The sequence below is a fragment of the Amyelois transitella genome, chromosome 23, assembly GCF_032362555.1.
Source record: "Amyelois transitella isolate CPQ chromosome 23, ilAmyTran1.1, whole genome shotgun sequence".
Taxonomy (NCBI): domain Eukaryota; kingdom Metazoa; phylum Arthropoda; class Insecta; order Lepidoptera; family Pyralidae; genus Amyelois; species Amyelois transitella.
The window spans coordinates 1,597,783-1,616,548 of NC_083526.1; the positions used below are offsets into that span (position 1 = coordinate 1,597,783).

At 43.8% G+C, this 18,766-nt stretch overlaps 1 protein-coding gene across 1 annotated transcript in view; it reads left to right on the forward strand.

The window, feature by feature from the left end:
- Positions 1-16,968, forward strand: part of LOC106140027 (large neutral amino acids transporter small subunit 1) — a 36,787-nt gene extending 19,819 nt beyond the window's left edge. The window contains exons 6-13 of the mRNA XM_060951002.1: positions 9,654-9,747; positions 10,661-10,802; positions 11,643-11,773; positions 13,009-13,177; positions 13,752-13,845; positions 14,991-15,149; positions 16,138-16,193; positions 16,380-16,968. Coding sequence (XP_060806985.1) covers positions 9,654-9,747; positions 10,661-10,802; positions 11,643-11,773; positions 13,009-13,177; positions 13,752-13,845; positions 14,991-15,149; positions 16,138-16,193; positions 16,380-16,382 — 848 coding nt within the window. The 3' untranslated portion in view covers positions 16,383-16,968. The remainder of the gene's footprint in view (positions 1-9,653; positions 9,748-10,660; positions 10,803-11,642; positions 11,774-13,008; positions 13,178-13,751; positions 13,846-14,990; positions 15,150-16,137; positions 16,194-16,379) is intronic.
- The last annotated feature ends 1,798 nt before the right edge of the window (positions 16,969-18,766 follow it).

The window sequence follows — 18,766 nt, forward strand, 5'->3', positions numbered from 1 at the left end:
ACAGCCCGATCCAGCCCACGTCCACAACCAGCCCGAAATCGCCAACATATCCCTCGCTCTGCGGATACCACCATTCTGGCGCGACCGACCACGACTATGGTTCTACAGTTTCGAGGCTGCCACCCACGACCAAAGGAAGGGTGAACAGAAGATGGCGCAAATGGTCATCGCTCGTCTAGAAAAACAAGACATAGAGCAAATCAGCGACCTCCTCTACAATCCGCCAGAGACGAACCCATACCAGGCGATCAAGGAGCGTCTCATCACCGCCTACGAAGAATCGGACAGCCGGCAATTCCAAAAGCTTCTGTCCGAAATGGAACTAGGCGACCAGAAGCCGACCCACCTGCTACGACGGATGCGCGATCTCGCTCGAGACAGAATTCCCGACACCACACTACGACTCATGTGGACCAACCACCTACCGGCACATATTCGCTCTGTCCTCGCCGTAAGCGAATCGTTCAGCACGACAACCGCACTGGAAGAGCTTGCCCTACTTGCCGACAAGATGATGGAGCAACATCGGGAAATTTCCGCCATCAACATAACCACGTCGTCACAATCATCATCACAAGCCCAGTCATCATCGCAACCGTCAGATACGCAATTTCTCATCAATGAATTAAGAAAACTTTCCGTCGAAATCGCCGAACTGAAATCAAGACCGCCATACAACAACAACAATTACCGAAGAAATCGATCCCAGTCCCGGAACCGCAACTATTCTCGTCCCAACTCACGAGACAATTCGCCATCGCCACATTGTTTTTACCACCGACGTTTTGGAGCACAAGTGAGAAAATGTACATCGCCCTGTTCCTACATCGAGAAGCCGGAAAACTAGACCGAACGTTGGCCGAGGCGGAATCCGACGTTCTCCCATGTACATACCGCCTATTCGTCACAGATAAAAAAACCGGATTATCTTTCCTGGTGGACACCGGTGCGAACATTTCGGCTATACCTAGGCTAAAAACCAGCCTAACTAAGCCGCTACCCTACAAGCTATATGCCGCCAACAACACCGTCATATCAACATACGGCGAAAAAACACTCGAACTTGATCTCAACCTACGTCGTCCATACAAGTGGAAATTCATCGTCGCAGACGTATCGAAGCCGATCCTGGGAGCCGATTTTCTCAAACATCATCAACTCATCGTCGATCTCAAAAACAAAAGACTAATCGACAACGTTACGAGTCTAAAGGTCAACGCCCCTGTTCGAGCAACATCTGTACCTACAATACGCAGTATTGACTCGAACAATTCGTATCACGCGATACTCGCCGATTATCCCGGAATTACTCGTCTCACCGCCATGAATATCAACAATAGCAAGATTAACGTTCAACATTACATCGAAACCGAAGGTCAACCTGTGCACTGCCGAGCTCGTCCTATACCACCTCATCGCTACGAGAAAGTCAAGCAAGAGTTCCAAAACATGATCGAACAAGGACTTTGTCGACCCAGCAAGAGCCCATGGTCATCACCACTTCACGTCGTACCAAAGAAGAACGGAGACATCAGAGTCTGTGGTGATTATCGCCGTCTCAATGCGATTACCAAACCCGACCGCTATCCAGTACCAAGGGTTAAAGACTTCACCTACCAGCTTGCCGGGAAGACCATATTCTCAGTTTTGGATCTAAATCGAGCTTATCAACAACTAATGGTTCGTGAGGAAGACATCGAGAAGACAGCCATCATCACACCGATGGGACTATTCGAATTCCCACGAATGTGTCCAGGTCTCAAAAACGCAGGTCAAACCTTCCAACGATTCATCCACCAAGTACTCAAAGGACAACCTTTCGTCTTTCCATTCATCGACGACGTACTCATAGCATCAGAAAACGAAACCCAGCACCGTGAACACCTACGGCAAGTACTCGAACGACTTGAAGAACATGGCATCACCATCAACCCAGCAAAATGTCACTTTGGCCAACCCGAAGTAAAGTTCTTGGGCTACATCGTATCCAAAGATGGTATCAAACCACCAGCTGAAAAGGTAGACATCATCTCAAAATACCCCAAGCCCAACACTATCGAAGAACTACGTCGTTTTCTCGGTATGTTGAATTTCTACCGCGATCACATACCTAACGCCGCATCTATCCAAGCACCACTCAATGCACATCTCCACAACGTCAAGAAACGTGACAAAACCGTCATACAATGGACACAAGAATCATCGGACGCATTCGAAGCATGTAAAAACAGCATATGCAACGCTGCTTTACTCGCCCACCCGTCCCACGATGCTACTTACGCCCTATTTTGCGACGCTTCGGATAAATCAGCTGGCGCCGTGCTACAACAATACATCGACGAAAAATGGCAACCACTTGGCTATTTTTCTAAGAAGTTTTCCAGCGCACAAACAAAATATTCAACATACGACAGAGAACTACAAGCAATCTACATGGCCGTCAAACACTTCCGAAAAATGTTCGAGGGACGTCCACTGATAATTTTCACCGATCACAAACCTCTTACGTTCGCTATGCACAAAATAACGTCGACTACAGAAACGCCACGCCGTACCCGACAACTCCTATTCATCAGCGAGTTCACAACCGACATACGCCATGTGAGCGGAAAAAACAACATCGTAGCCGATGCCCTAAGTCGCATAGAAGCAGTGTCATTCCCGTCTACAATCAATTACGAAGAAATTGCAAAAGCTCAACACGAAGACAACATCTGTCTCAAGAAAATCATCATTCCCAACACCGACGTCGAACTCTACTGCGAAACATCAACATCGAACATACGACCATACATCCCCGAACAATATCGTGAAGAAGTATTCAAGAGTGTACACAACATCAACCACCCCGGTACACGAACAACACGGAAGATGGCATCTCAAAAATATTTTTGGCCGTCAATGAATAGCGACATCTCAAGATGGACGAAAAGCTGCATCGATTGTCAAAAAAACAAAGTTCAACGCCATACCTACAGCGAAGTTTCGAAATTCCCGCCAACTGAACGTTTTCGACACGTACACGTGGACATCGTCGGACCGCTACCTACGACGTCTCAAGGTTATCGCTACCTAGTAACCATGATTGACCGAGCAACGAAATGGCCCGAAGCAATACCTACCGAAGAAATAACAGCTGACAAAGTTACCGAAGTAATTTACAACCACTGGATTACGAGATTCGGATGCCCTACAACACTCACCAGCGACCAAGGACGTCAGTTCGAAAGTCAACTTTTCAACAACCTTATGAAGCTTATGGGAATCACGAAAAATCGCACTACGGCATACCATCCGCAATCAAACGGTATCGTCGAACGCTGGCACAGAACACTGAAGACCGCACTACGCACCCGGCTATCAAGTTCAAGGTCATGGATCGACGAGTTACCTACAGTCCTATTCGGATTACGCGCCACCCTACGCACAGACGCTGAAGTTAGCCCAGCCGAACTCACATATGGCTATAACTTACGTCTACCGGGTGAATTTTTCACTACGTCATCAATACCTACATCAATGGACTACAACTTCGTCGAAAAACTACGATCTACCATCAAAGAACATAGCCCGCAACAGTCAACAATACATCACAACAGCAATCCACGCATCTTCATTCATAAAGACCTACAAGATTGCACACACGTATTTGTTCGTGTCGACGCCGTTAAGAAGTCACTTCAATCACCATACGAAGGCCCTTATCGTGTTATCAAGAGACTAACGGACAAGTACTACACAATTCAACTACCGGATCGCGAGTCGAACATTTCAATAGACCGACTCAAGCCTGCCTACCTATTGCAAGACAACGACATCGCAAATTCAACAACAATGTCAACACAAGTTCAAGCGCAAGCTACACTAGGTCAAGGTCAAGCTATCGCTAAGGCACAGGCGCAAGAAAGTACCTCACCACAGAAAATTCCCGCTCCGGTTAATACGAGCAACATGACGCCACAGCAAATGGACAAGAAAACTCGTGTCGGCCGTGCCGTCAGGTTGCCGGTACGTTTCACTTGAGGGGGAGTACTGTGGCTACCAACATACTTACCATCAAGTACCAACATACTTACCAACAAGCTTACCTTACCGAATAACAAGAACAACAGTTACCTTCACAACATTTACCATTTACAATAACAATACCTTACCAGGATATAATAGATATAATACATATATATATAAGAGATGAATAAAACAAATCAAGCACTTTAATATCATGCCGACTTCGTTGCCCAGAAACCAGAAGAAGCTAGTTCTGAAAAGAACTGTTTGTGAGCGCGTGCACATTGACATGCCACACATCGTGCATCAGTTCTTCCAGGCAGCATCAGCATCTTCACACGCCAATTCTCCACACTGCATTATTGTCCATCGGATCTCCGTCCGAAACAACACAAGTCAAGAGTTCGACGCGCACACTGCACTTCGCGAGAGCATCACGAGCGCGACCTCACGCCGCAAGTTCAAATTCACACTGAGGCGGGGACGACGAGGGGTCTTCCCAAACTCCTTGTGCAGGAGTTGGAGCGAGTGGTCAGGGTCTTTTTACCCTCTTCACTGGTTTCATCGCTGCCTACGGCTGTAGGCAGGTCAATGGGGCGGCCGTGGCGGCCTGGGTCATCTTCTTCTATCTTCTGGGAGTTCCCATCGGCGGCGGCGTCGTCACTGAGGGACGACGTCTGCCGCAAGGCAGCGAGGTGAGGGCTTCACGCGACGGTCCGGAGGGCGGGCGTGGAGCGGCGCGATGCCGCGCAGGTGGGCGTGCGATGATGCGTCCGCCCTCTCAAACATCTTCGTGGCCAGCCTGGCCACAAAGTCGTCTAGGCCCTCCCACTTCAAGTCCCTGAGGATTGTCGAGTTCCTCACGTAGCGCGGGGCTCCGACGACTGCTCTGAGACTGAGGTTCTCCTGGGCTCTGAGTCTTCTTCTGTTGGTCTCAGAGCAGTAGGCGTACCACGCCGGGGCCGCATACGTGAGGCGGGATCTGACATATGTTCGGTAGATCCCGAGCTTCGTCCTCAGGGGGAGGCTGGAGGAGAGGACTGCGTAGAGCTTCCCCCTGGCTGCCTTGGTCTTCGCGACGACGTCTCCCACGTGCTTATTGAACGTGAGACGCCGATCTATGGTAACTCCCAGATATTTGACATGTGGCCGCCACGGCACCGATTCGCCGAGCAGTCGCAGTGGAGGCGGGTGGGGTCTTGTCCCCGTCATGATAGCTTGTGTCTTGCCGACGTTCACCGAGAGCCTCCATTTGGAGAGCCAGCCCGGCAGAGCCTCGAGTGTGGGCTGCAGCCTCTTGGCGGCGTACAGCGGGCGGATAGACGACGCGTAGTACGCCGCATCGTCAGCGTACAGCGCTAGCTCCACCTGGCCGACGGCAGGGATGTCGTCGGTGAACGCGGCGTAGCAGGCCGGGGACAGACAGCTTCCTTGCGGGACTCCGGCGCGCACAGGGCGCACGGAGGAGACGGCGTCTTCCACTGCGACGTGGACTCGGCGATCAGTGAGGAAGGAGGCCAAGACCCTGACCAATCTTGGGGGCACTTGGGCCTCCGACAGCTTGTACAGCAGCCTCTCGTGCCATACCCTGTCGAAGGCCATTTCCATGTCAAGGAACACGGCAGCCACGCATTCCTTTTTATTATGGCTTTCGGACATCCTGTGGAGAAGTCTTGCGACCTGGAGCGTCGTTGAGTGGTCGGGCCGAAACCCGAATTGTTCCGGACGTGGCTCGACGAATGGGAGCAGTCGCCGGAGGAACAGGCGCTCGAAGAGCTGCGAGAACTTGCTCAGCAGCGCGATCGGCCGGAATCCGTTTGGTCTTCGGTGATCCTTTCCCGGCTTGGGCAGCATAATGGTTCTTGCGTTCTTCCAGTTTGAGGGGAAGTGACCCGAGCGCAGTATGCCGTTAAAGAGGCGCGTGATCGCCGCGATTGCTCGCGGCGGAAGATGACGTAGCGCCTCGTTGGTGATTCGGTCTGCGCCCGGGGCTTTCCTGGGCTTCAATTTCGGCAGCATTCGCTGCACCTCGCCGGGAGAGAAGACCACCGGGTCTTCCGTCGGCTCGAGCGGCTGAGTGAGAAGCTCTCGCACTCGGTCGGTGACCCTCCGGTTGTGCTCCTGGTCGGTCACGGGGTTCGGCGTGAACTGGCGCTCCAGGTGGTCCACAAGGATGTCCGCGCGGTCTTTCGCACGAAATCGTGGGAGGCCGTCAGGGCCCAACAGTGGCCTGGTTGGTTGGGGCTCTCGCGAGAGCTGACGGCATAGGCGATGGACAGAGGGGATGCCATCGCCCACAGTCAGCAGGTGATTCTCCCACGATTTGGCTGCGTGCTCATTCATGGCGTCCTTGACGTCTTCCACCAGGCGATTGAGACGTGATTTTAAGAGGGGGCATCTCGTCCGCATCCATTGTCTTCGGACTGCGCGCTTCTCCTCCACCAGGTTTTTGAGAGCCGGCGGCAGCGGATCGGGTTTCGCGCCGGCTGCGAGTTCTCTGGTGTTGGAGGTAAGGGCTTCCTGGATGCGGCTGGTCATATCGGAGGCTGCCTCCTCTACGTCTGCGGCTGTTGCAATCGGCCTGGTGGGAAAGTCTTCTTGGAGGGCGTCCTGGAATGCCTCCCAATTTGTTTTGCGGCGGCATGTGGTCAGCGAGACCCTGACCGGGGCACTGTCGACTAGGACGAGGACGGGCCGGTGGTCTGATGGCAGATCGGGGAGCACCGTCTGTTGTGGCGGTGCTGGGAGTCCTTTGTAGACCAACACATCAAGGACATCGCAGCCGCCCTGTGTGTCATAGTGAGTGGGCTCTTCTGGGCCTGCGATGTCGTAATGGTGGTCTATGGCGTCCTGCAGGAGACGTCGTCCTTCTGCGGTGTCCCTGGAGGAGTTCCAGTAGGTGTGCTTGGTGTTAAGGTCACCGGCCACGATGGTTGGAGACTCCGACCTCAGCAGCTTCCTAAGCTCCGCAGGGTTGACCCTTGAGTTGGGCGGGGCGTAGGTGGCAAATAGTCGGAGCTCTAGACCGGCGACGCAGACCAGCACTCCAAGGGCGTAGAGGGACTGAAACTCCTCGACGGGGATGAGCTGGTGGACGACGCTCCTTTTCACCAGCACAGCGAGTCCCCGATAAGCGGCTCCAGTGGTGGGTGTCGTCTCGTCCTTTCTGTACGTGAAGTACCCCGGTACATTGAAGGGGTCGGTCCTGTTTAGATGGGTTTCGCTGACCAGCATGACGTCGACTTTTTGCTCGCGAAGGAAGTGAGCCACCAGTCTTTTCTTCCTCGCGAGCGTTGAGGCATTCCAGTGAACGATCCTCAGGGGAGCACTAAATTTGAGGCCGTGCTTGCATCCCTCTGAGGATCTCCGCCATCTGTTGCATTTGTTGGCCCAGGAGGAGCAGCATGGTGGTGGTGTCCGTATTGTTGGGGCCGGGCAGTGGTGCAGGTGTGGGCTGCACCCGTTCTGGGCCGTCGGTTGGTGGAGGTCGTGGGGGGGCTTCGGGCTTTCCCGCTGGTTGGGAGCCCTCGACGCCTGGCTTCTTCTTCGCGCCTGAGGCGGGGAGCAAGCAGCAAGACGGTTTTATACGCAAGCAAGTTTCACCCAACAAACATCGCGTGCACACCGCACGTGGCGCCCTCGGCGCGCCTGCGGCCGCACCGGGCGTCACAGAAACTCAAGCTCGACACGTGTAGCGGAAACGAGACGGAGCTATCCAGACTCAAGAGACAGCAATGCAAAATTCTCAGAAATCTATGCAAATTCATTTTATTATCCTCAAAAACTTTTAGATAGATTTCCTATTGTAAATACGCTCACACTATTGGCTATAATTCGATATTTCTGATTTGTTACAAATAACTTCTCTTTATCATTGGTTATAATTCTGTATTTCTGATTCGTCCTTGCATTTTCCTTTGTAAATAGTTTTATATAAATATGTCTCAATTTTGTAAATAAACCATTCCATTCTCACCTTCTGAAACGGAGTATTATTCTACTACAACAAACCCTGGAGAATCTCTCTCTCTCCAAATATCCAAAAGGAGACACAAATAATTATCTAAGATGATAAGTACCTAAGGTGCCGTGTGGTTCCCGGCATCAATAGAAAAAAAATAATAACTTTAACGGCGTCCATGGGAAAGAGATGGACCATCTCCATGGACAAAACCATGGACGCCGTTAAAGGCGACTAAGGGATAGGCTTATAAACTTGGTATTCTTCTTTGAGGCGAACGTGGCCTGTCAGGTTTCAAGACTGTTGGCTCCGTCTATCCCGCAAGGGATATAGAAGTGATTATATGTTGGTCTCGGTAACTCTAAAGAAATATCTTTGGAATTCTCACGAGAACAAATCCCCGGCTAATTAATATAAATCTATACGTGACATCTTACACAGATTGAGTTAGCCTCGAAGTAAACTCATCGTTGCTATATTTTATAATAAATACTTATATAGATAAACATCCAAGACCCAGGCCAATCAGAAAAAGTTCTTTTCTCATCATGCCCTGACTGGGATTCGAGCCCGGCACCTCCGGTGTCACAGACAACCGTACTAACGCTGCGCCACAGAGGCAGTAATAATAAATAATACATCTTGGTATATGACTCACACTAGAATAACTAAAACGGGTCGTATCTCCAATCTGCCTATCCGCTTTCACAGGCTAATAATACGTCTCAGGAGACCGTAGATTGGCGCAATCATCTAATAAGACGTTGGTTTTGTACGTCTGCCCGCCGCCGACGCCTTCCTTAGGAAGTCTATTGAAACCCGCCAAATTGATTTAATGGGTGAATGGATAAGAGTGCCGTGTGGTCTCCATACATATGGTCACGTCTATATCCCTTGCGGGGCAGACAGGGCCAGTTTTGAAAAGACTGAATGGCGACGTTCAGCTATTTGGGTTAATGATAGAATTGAGATTCAAATAGTGACAGGTTGCTAGCCCATCGCCTAAAAAAGAATCCCAAGTTTGTAAGCCTGTGCCTTAGTCGCCTTTTACGACATCCATGGGAAAGAGATGGAGTGGTCCTATTCTTTTTTTCAATGGTGCCGGGAACCACACGGCATTCACGGTTTCCATTATCGATTGAAAAGAGGATAGGGCCACACGTTCCCATGGTTGTCGTAAAGGCGTTTAGGGATAGGCTTATGACCTTGGGATTCTACTTTTAGGCGATGGGCTAGCAACCTGTCACTATATGAATCTCAATTATATCATTAAGCCATACAGCAGAATTTGGCCTAGCTTTCAGTCTTTTCAAGACTGTTTATCCCGTAAGGGATATGGAGGTAAAAGCTAGTTTATATGTATGTATGTAAAAGCTAGTACCCCAAAAACACGTCTCAAACTTACTTTGGGGCTAGATCAATCTGAGTTCCTACCTTATTTGTCTCCTAACTAGGAATTATTTATTCCTTTCAGCCGCCGTGGGAACTTAGTTTCGCATACACTTGTGACAAAGGAATTTTATTATCTTTCGACATTATGGCGAATCTGTCAATATATGAATCTCAATTCTATAATCTGCACGTGGCCTTTTCAAGGCTCTGTATACTCGGCAAGCGATATGAACGTGTTTATATGTATACATGTGTGTTTGGAAATGTTTATGATTTAACATATTGTTTACAGGAAAAGTGGAGCATTTCACTTTCGATGGGACCACAAGTGATGTTACGTCAATAGCCTTGTCTTTCTATTCTGGCTTATTCGCATATAACGGATGGTGAGTAAAATATAATATAATACATACATACATAAAAATCACGCCTCTTTCCCGGAGGGGTAGGCAGAAATTACCTCTTTCCACTTGCCACGATCTCTGCATACTTCCTATACATAAAATATAAGTCTATAAATATAATACCACTGTATTTATGTAGATAACAAAAACGTCAAACAAAAAAATGTTAAGAAATACAGAATAGGATCCATCACCTTCCCATGGATGTCGTAAAAGGCGACAAAAATATAGGTTAATAAACTTTGGATTCTTTTTGTAGGCGATGGGCTAGCAACCTGTCACTATTTGAATCACAATTTCAACATAAAGCTATACAGCTGAACGTGGCCTTTCGGTCTTTTCAAGAATGCAAGCTCTGTCTACCACTCAAGGGATGTAGACGTGGTAGTATGTATGTAAAACAAATATAATATTAAACTGTTTTTTTTTATATTTAAAAAATGTTTTGAACTCTTAATGTAATTCTAAATTAAGTCGTTCAAGGACTGCTAAGTTTTTTCCTCTCTGTCATCTCAGCACGTATGCTAAATCGCGAAATTAAAGATTTCACAGATTGGAGGATAAATCAAACTCAACATCGTCTCTCGCGCGGTTCTTATTATAGCTTTCTATTTTAATTTCCTCCCACCCTAAGGTTGACTGGAAGAAATTGCTTTAGCGATAAGTCCGCCTTTGTACCTCATTACCTGTGTTTCTTTTCTGTTTTTCTTTTTATTATAGTGTAGTAAAGAGTCTGTCTATCTATCTATAGCACCTTGCCTGGAAGATCTTCCCTTTGTTGGCGGTCGAACTGAATCATCGTTCCCGCTACTACCTTTCACTTTTGTCTCCGACCGTACATTGCTCTTTTACGATACATCATCACACAATACAATACCGTTTTAATTTACAACAGGAACTACCTTAACTTCATCATTGAAGAGCTGAAAGACCCCGTCAAGAATCTGCCAAGAGCGATCGCGATTTCCTGCACTCTAGTCACCGTGGTATACACCTTTACCAATATTGCCTTCTATACCACGCTTTCGCCAACTGAGGTAAGTTTTATGGGTTGCTGTTCTGCTAGGCAGTCTTCACTTCCTTATTCCTGTTTTCTTATATTTCAATGCATTCCATTTAATTTCATATGTGGCGTTTCAGTAAAACGTCACGGGTAAGAGAATAGAGAATTAAGAGTTGCAAGAGGGAGTGGGTTAAGCTATAGACGCGACATCCAGCAAGTAGCCGCCAGATGATAGCGAGCTATTTAACTTGGTCAACGCTGTAGTAGTCCAAAAGTACAGAAACGGCGCGCGCGGATGTCTAAAAAGTTCTCGTAGGCGATGTGCTAGCAACCTGTCTCTATTTTAATCTCAATTCCATCATTTAGCCGTGCAGCCGAGCGTAACCTTCCAGACTTGTTTGATCTATCTGCCCCGCAAGGTTTTTATACGGCAACTCCAATTTGATCCTTTGCATATAAACCTAACCTGTATTAGATCCATGGTTACACATCCAGCTGTCTGAATTTACAGGTTTCCCCACGATGTTTTCCATCACCGTAAGACCATCGATTACTATTCAAACTAACGTACATAACATTGAAAATATCATTGACATATTGTGAGATTTGAACCTGCGTCTTTCTGCGCACACGCATTTTAACCGAGCACCTTACCTATTCGACCATCTAACGATCTAGGGCTAATGTTGATTGTCTGATTGGAAATAACCAATATTTATAGATAGTTGTTTGACAGATTTGAAAGAGTCTGAAAGTGGATTAAGGATGAATGAGTTACTCGTCAAATGTCTGCTAAAGAGGTAGTCTCTGCCTACCCCTCGGGGAAAGAGGCGTGATTTTATGTATGTATGTATGTAAATAACCAACCTTCCAGGTGTTGGGATCAGCCGCAGTAGCTGTAACGTTCGCTGAACGCCTGTTCGGTTGGTTCGCACTCTCAATACCTCTGTTCGTAGCCGCTTCCACATTCGGAGCCGTTAACGGAGTACTTCTTACATCTTCAAGGTGAGGAATAACAATCTTAAGATAATATTCAACCTAAGGTTTGTCATGTAGTCTCCGTCTCTTTCCCATGGGTGTCGTTAAAGGTGACTAAGAGATAAGCTTATTATCTTGGGATTCTTTTTTTAGGCGATGGGCTAGTAACCTGTCACTATTTGAATCTCAATTGTATCATTAAGACAAACAGTCGAACGCAGCCTATCAGTCTTTTCAAGATTATTGGCTCTCTCTATACGAGGTCTGGCTATTAAATAACGAGACTGCACGCGCAGAAGGCGTCCTAGAGGGGTAGAGTGGGAAACGAATGCAGCATTGGATAGCTGGAAGTGTCTACTATTCCAGTACGAAAACACGTTTTTGTCGCTGTAGTAGTTTTTTTTGTGTAGAGGTTAGAAACGAACGTGTTTTTTTCTCGTGCCGATAACGATGTGTGACGAAAAACACGAGCAACGGATCAATGTGAAATTTCTCCTTAAATTAAAAAAAACTCCGACTGAGTGCTATAAGTTGTTGAAAGAGGCCTATGGTGAGAATTCTCTATCTCGTGCGCGTGTTTTCGAATGGTATAAAAGGTTTTCTGAAGGCCGAGAGAGCACCGAAGATGACCAACGTCCAGGTCGACCTGTCTCTGTTTCAACTCCGCAAACAGTGACCAAAATAAATGAAATTGTGCGCGGAGATCGTCGTATGAGCATTCGGATTCGGCTGGCAACGCTGCGAGAGCGAGTTCGTAAGAAACGGCGGGAGTTGTGGAAAAGCAAATCGTGGATCTTGCACCAGGACAACGCACCTGCCCATAGCGCGCTGTCTGTGAAGCGTTATTTAGCCGCTAGAGGCACTCCAGTGCTCGAACACGCGCCATACTCGCCTGATTTAGCACCCTGTGACTTTTTCCGATTTCCGAAGATCAAGTCTGCCTTAAAAGGAACCCGGTTCGAGTCGATGGAAGAGGTGAAGCGAAAATCGGCGGAGCTCCTAAATGCTCTTACAAAAGAAGACTTCCAGCATTGCTTTGACCAATGGAAAAAACGAATGGAACGGTGTGTGGCGAGGGAAGGGGAGTATATTGAAGGGGAGCATTCGATTTAAGAATATTTTTTAAAATAAAACTCTTTTTCTTAAGCAGTCTCGTTACTTAATAGCCAGACCTCGTATATGTATGTCTTTTTGGTGACTACGATGCATGGTTATAAAATGTTCTCAACCATTTCTTTCTCATTTTCATGATGACTTTACAGATTATTCTACGCTGGAGCAGCACAAGGTCAGATGCCGGAGATGCTGACCATGGTGACCACTCGAGCCACGCCCGCGCCCGCGGTGTTAGCTGTCGCGTTATTGTCTCTGATTTACCTCACCGTCTCCGATATCTACGCCTTGATTAACTACGTCGGCTTTGCCACTTGGGTAAATATCATCAATTGATGATCTTTTTCATCTATCATCATCATATATTGAATCTTTTTTATTTTCACTAAATAGGTCATCTAAGTCCATTTCACTATTTGGGCAATCTTCAATATTTAATAAAAAAAAAATTTAATAAAATGAAAATGCTGCAGTGTAGTTTGTTCCGCCGCTTCTTCTACACATGCGCTTTGGAAGCGGTAGTAGTTATAATTAGATTTAAGTTATGTGACGTCAATAAGTGATACCTTGTATCCAATTTTGAAAATAAATCTATTCTATTCTATTCTTTCGAAAATCTTATCAACCTTTCCGGTCCTATTATTCTTATTATCTAAAATGTATCATTTAAAGAGGCAGTCAGGTGCACATGCCAAATTTCAACTGCCCACACGCAGCATCTGTACGTTGTCTGTCAGCCAATCACTCAATAACGCTAGAGACGAATATTAATTGAAACAAATAATTATTGCCTTCAATGTAATAATTAATATTTGATACTGCTTCATAAACTTCATGAACTTTGCAGCAGTTTTCTGTATTTTATTGACGATCGAACATTTGAACTTCTCAGCTAAGTATCGGAGCAGCCGTGGTGTGTCTCCCGGTACTGCGGTATACGCGGCCCAACCTTGATAGACCCATCAAGGTTAACTTATTCTTCCCTGGTAAGTGCAATGAACATGGTCAAAAGAGGTCATTAAGTGGTTAGAATTTTATTTTGTCCTTTCTGGCAGAAGGGCTTTCATAGCTCTCTTAGCTATGAATGCGGATTACCTAAGCTAATGAAGTGTGCAGTGATTGTGATAAGTGGAAAGATGTGGTCTCTGCCTTCCCCTCCGGGAAGATGGTGTGATTTTATGGATGTGTAGCGGGAGCGATGATTCGGCCACCGCCACCAAAGAGAAGATCTTCCGCCAGGCTAGGTGTGACGCCTGGGGAACCGCGCGACAGACGATGTTGTGTCGGAGGTTGTATATATAGCTCCAATCCGTGAAATCTTTGAAATGTCGTCTTCGATTCTTCGCTGCTATTGGTTGGGCGCGTCAATTTCTTCGCGATGTCGCCACAAATGTTTATTATGTTTACAATTCTTCTTTCTCCTGCCAATAGATGACATCCGGAGGGATGCCTGAAGCACTTTTCATTAAATCCTGAATTAAAATTTTACATGAAGCGATTCCCCGACCTTTGCAGAGAAATCTAATCCATATTTAATCTAATTAAAAGCTGTACTAGAGAAATATGCCAATTATTTAAGTAGCCTGTTAAGATGTAGCGGGAGCGATAGTTCGGGCTCGACCGCCACCTAGGGAAGATCTTCCACCAGGCTGATGTAGTGCCTGGGGAACCACGCGAGAGACGATACTGGGTCGGACTGGGTAAACTCTGCTTGCGCGATTCAGACTTTTCACTGTTATTGGCTGATAGCGTCTAGTGATTGTGACTAGTGGCTTAGAGATGTCGCCACAAACACATCCACGGGAAAGAGATGGAGTGGCCGAGCTGTGCCCGCGACTTCGTCCGCGTGGAATAGTTATTTTGGGCAACATTGAATCGAAGCCCTCAAAGATGAATAATTTTCCCCGGTTTTTTTACATTTTCCATTATTTCTTCGCTCCTAATAGTAGCAGCGTGATGTTGTATAGCCTATAACCTTCCTCAATAAATGGTCTATACAACACAAAAAGAATTTTTCAATTCGGACCAGTAGTTCCTGAGATTAGCGCGTTCAAACAAACAAACAAACTCTTCAGCTTAATAATATTAGTATAGATGTTTACGACTAATCCTCTTTGTATGTCGTCCGCAGCCATTTACATAATCTGCACGGTCCTGGTGGTGTCGGTGCCGGCCGTGGCGTCCCCGGCGGAGACCGGCGTGGGCTGCCTCATGATCCTCACGGCCGTGCCCGTCTACCTGCTGCTGCTGGAGCCCAGGACCAAGATCCCGGGGCTCAACAGAATCACCAGTAAGTTTTATCTTATATATAAAATTCTCGTGTCACAATGTTTGTCTCCGCACTCCTCTGAAACGGCTTTACCGATTTTAACCAAATTTTGCATGCATATTCAGTAGGTCTGAGAATCGGCTAACATCTATTTTTCATACCCCTTAGTGTTAAGGGTTGTCCACCCTTAACATTTTCTTTTAACTAGAGTAAAAAAATATTTATATGGCAAAACGACGTTTGCCGGGACAGCTAGTTTTATTATAAATCATTGTTGCGTGTAAGAGTTGTTGGTCGCAAATTCTTGTCACTATTTGAATCTCTATTCCATCATTAATCCATACAGCTGAATGTGCTCTTTCAGCCTTTTTAAGACTGTTGGCTTTGTCTACCCCGCAAAGGATAAAGGCGTGATAATATGTATGGTCGCAAAGTCTAAGAGATTTATAAAGTAAGTGATTAAGGAACGTATTATTTTAGCAACACAGGTTTATAAAATTAATATTACCTATATTATTGTCATCTTGTATAGTGGTTTAATGGAGTAAAATATCAACTAACATAATAGTAATGAATGTGAAAGTAAAGTTATGTGTAGAAAAGATCTGCAGATATAGCATGTGGAAATCCTTAGTCTCTATCTAGCCTTGTAGGTAACATGCGTGATGGTTTTATCACAAGTTGATCATAAGGTTGCTTTCCACCACTATAACGCAATGAATAAAACTGACATTGTTATTAATTATTTAATTGATTTTCGCGTATTTATCAGGTTCACACTTAGTATTTGGATGGTAAAGGAATTATTCGATGTCATTTCATGCCATAAATTCAGATTATACGAAATATTCTTTTATTTTTCCTTTTATGTATATAGACGATTTAATTATAGCATGCATAAACTTGGAATCTTGGGATTTATTATCCTCTCGTCAACGTATATTGGGTATTTGGTCAAATGGATTAGCAAATTGAAAATAGGTACTTAAAAAAACATTTTTCTTTTTAGATGGAGCAACACATTTAGTCCAAAAGTTAACGATGGCAGTTCGACCGAAAATGAAGGTGAGTGTTTTTCTATTTAAAATTTAACTATATTAATTATAATTTAAACTGTAAGATTTAAATTGAATAATGAAAAATACACAATTTGGTTTCAGTTCAGGATAACTTTTTTATTAATTGTTTTCGTATGTTTAGAAATTAAGTAGGTATAAGTAATTATTATAATGATACCTTCTTTTCTTTCAGTAAACGAAATTGATGCCATTTCGGACCCAACATATCCGACCTCGACTCGCCATGTTAATGTTTAATATCGATTTATTTTATAATTAATTACTAAATGTGTATCGTTAAGTACATTTTAATGTGTGAGAGTACAGTATGACGTAATTAGTGAATTACATTCTGAATTTATTGCATTTATCGATATTATGTTCTAGATTTGTAAATTTTGAATGTGCGTTGTATATAAGTACTGTTTTAGTCTTAGTTTAATCAATTATAATTCAGACAGTACACAAGAAATGAAATCTTTTTTCTAAATAGGTATATATTTTCTCAAAGCCGATTTGACCAAACGCAATGCAATGTGTTCTATTCAGCGGGCAGTACCTATGTATTTTAGAAATGTAAATAACTAGACAAAAGCATAGAGTGTTATATTGGCTGGTCTAAATAAATAAGACTAAATAAAATTTTGACGGTTTTATGTAGAAGATGAAATAAAAATAGATAACTTTACATACACTGTAGGGATTCATAAAATATTAATTTCTTCAAAAGTATACAAAAGCGAAATAGTGAACGCCTGGTTATAAATAGCGTACGTACAAATAAAATTGGCTTCTTTTTATATTGTAAATAGAAATTGCAAGCCAACTAAAGTTATTATATTTTTTTTTAATATTGAATAAACGAATTTTTTGTAAAGCATAAAATTGGGTAGAATAATTAAAATAAAATTGTTGTTGACTGTTGTCGTCTACGTATTGGAAGCTTAAAGCAAATAGTTATAAGGTGTAATCATTATAATATCTTTATATAAATGTATATATAATGATATACATAAATAATATGATTAAATGTCATGATGAGGAAAAACATTTACACACTTATATCGTCTGTGCGTGAATTCACTTGGAAAATTTGTTTAGTATGCTGGAAATTGTTGATAAATTTATAAGTAGAGGTATACTGAGTAAAAAGCGGAATCAGTGCACATTTTTTATTTTCTTTTTTAACTAAATTAATTTGTTATTTTTCATATTTATTAGTCATTACTAATATATAGCTCAAAGTGTATTTGATATACGAATTTTATATGTCTAGTCTAAGCCAATAAAAATATGTTTTACTTATAGGCATAGCAAAGCCTTTTTTATATCTTTTTGCAATTTTTTTTAATCTCAATACACATATCGTTAATTTATAAAATCACGTTTTTTAATATCATTAAGCCACACAGCTGAACGTGGCCTATCAGTCTTTTCAAGACCGCTGGCTCCATCTACCCCGCAAGGGATATAGGCGTGATTATATGTATGTAAGTAACTATGTACGTGTTTTATTTGTTTTGAAATTGACTTTTTTTAAATTAAATGTAGGTACCAAATATACTACACATTCGAATTTTTATCATTTTTAGCAATCTTAAAATACGTATCATAAATTATTATCGACGAGGACAATACATGGCACTGAACATGCAGATTTTTGTACCTATAGTACATGTACGTGATAAATGACTTATATAAGAAAAAAACTGGTAAAGGGTCAGGTCAAAAGTACCCGAAACCGCCGAGCTTGCCATGAAGAGAGTTATGAATGTGGATGAAGCTAAGGAAGTATGCAGAGATCGTGGCAAGTGGAAAGAGGTAGTCTCTGCCTACCCCTGCGGGAAAGAGGCGTGATTTTATGTATGTAAGAAAAAAATCATAACATCTAAAATCCGTAAAAAAAAATATTATAGTATAGGTAAGACCATTTATGAGAGCATACCTAATTCGCTATTCTAAATAATAAAATATAGGACTGTGTTTTTTCGCTTAGCCCCAAAAATAAGGATTTAATTTACCTATCTACTAGGATATTATTTTATATTAATTAAATTCATTTATGTTTTTAATGGTATTTAGAATTAGAAGCTATTAAATCTAAACCTATTTTTCTCTGTTTAATTCTGATCATTTTCTTGGTAAAAATCCAAAGGAGGACTAGAATAAATGAACCAATCATTCATTCATTCATTCATCATTCATTCATTCATGAAACTATGTGACGACTGTCACATCTATACCTATGGGTCTTTATTCATTAGCCAACAAAATATGTGAATTTCAAATATTTTCTTAATAATAAGTAGTCTTTGATAAGTCTAGTCCTTACTCTGGCCTTATCAATTATTTTCTCTCTGTTTTTATCTTTGTTGTAATTTTTTTATATTCACGTCATCATGGCTGTGCTTGGGTAATGCATTCCAAAGACAGCTACATAATTAAGTTTTTAGGTTAAGTGTAAACTTTGGCTTTTGAATTAAGTATTGTTTTTACATATTTTGTAAATGTTTAAAAAATCATACTTGAATTCCAAACTGATAATTAATTTTTTTTTTTAATTATGTCGTTGAAATATTT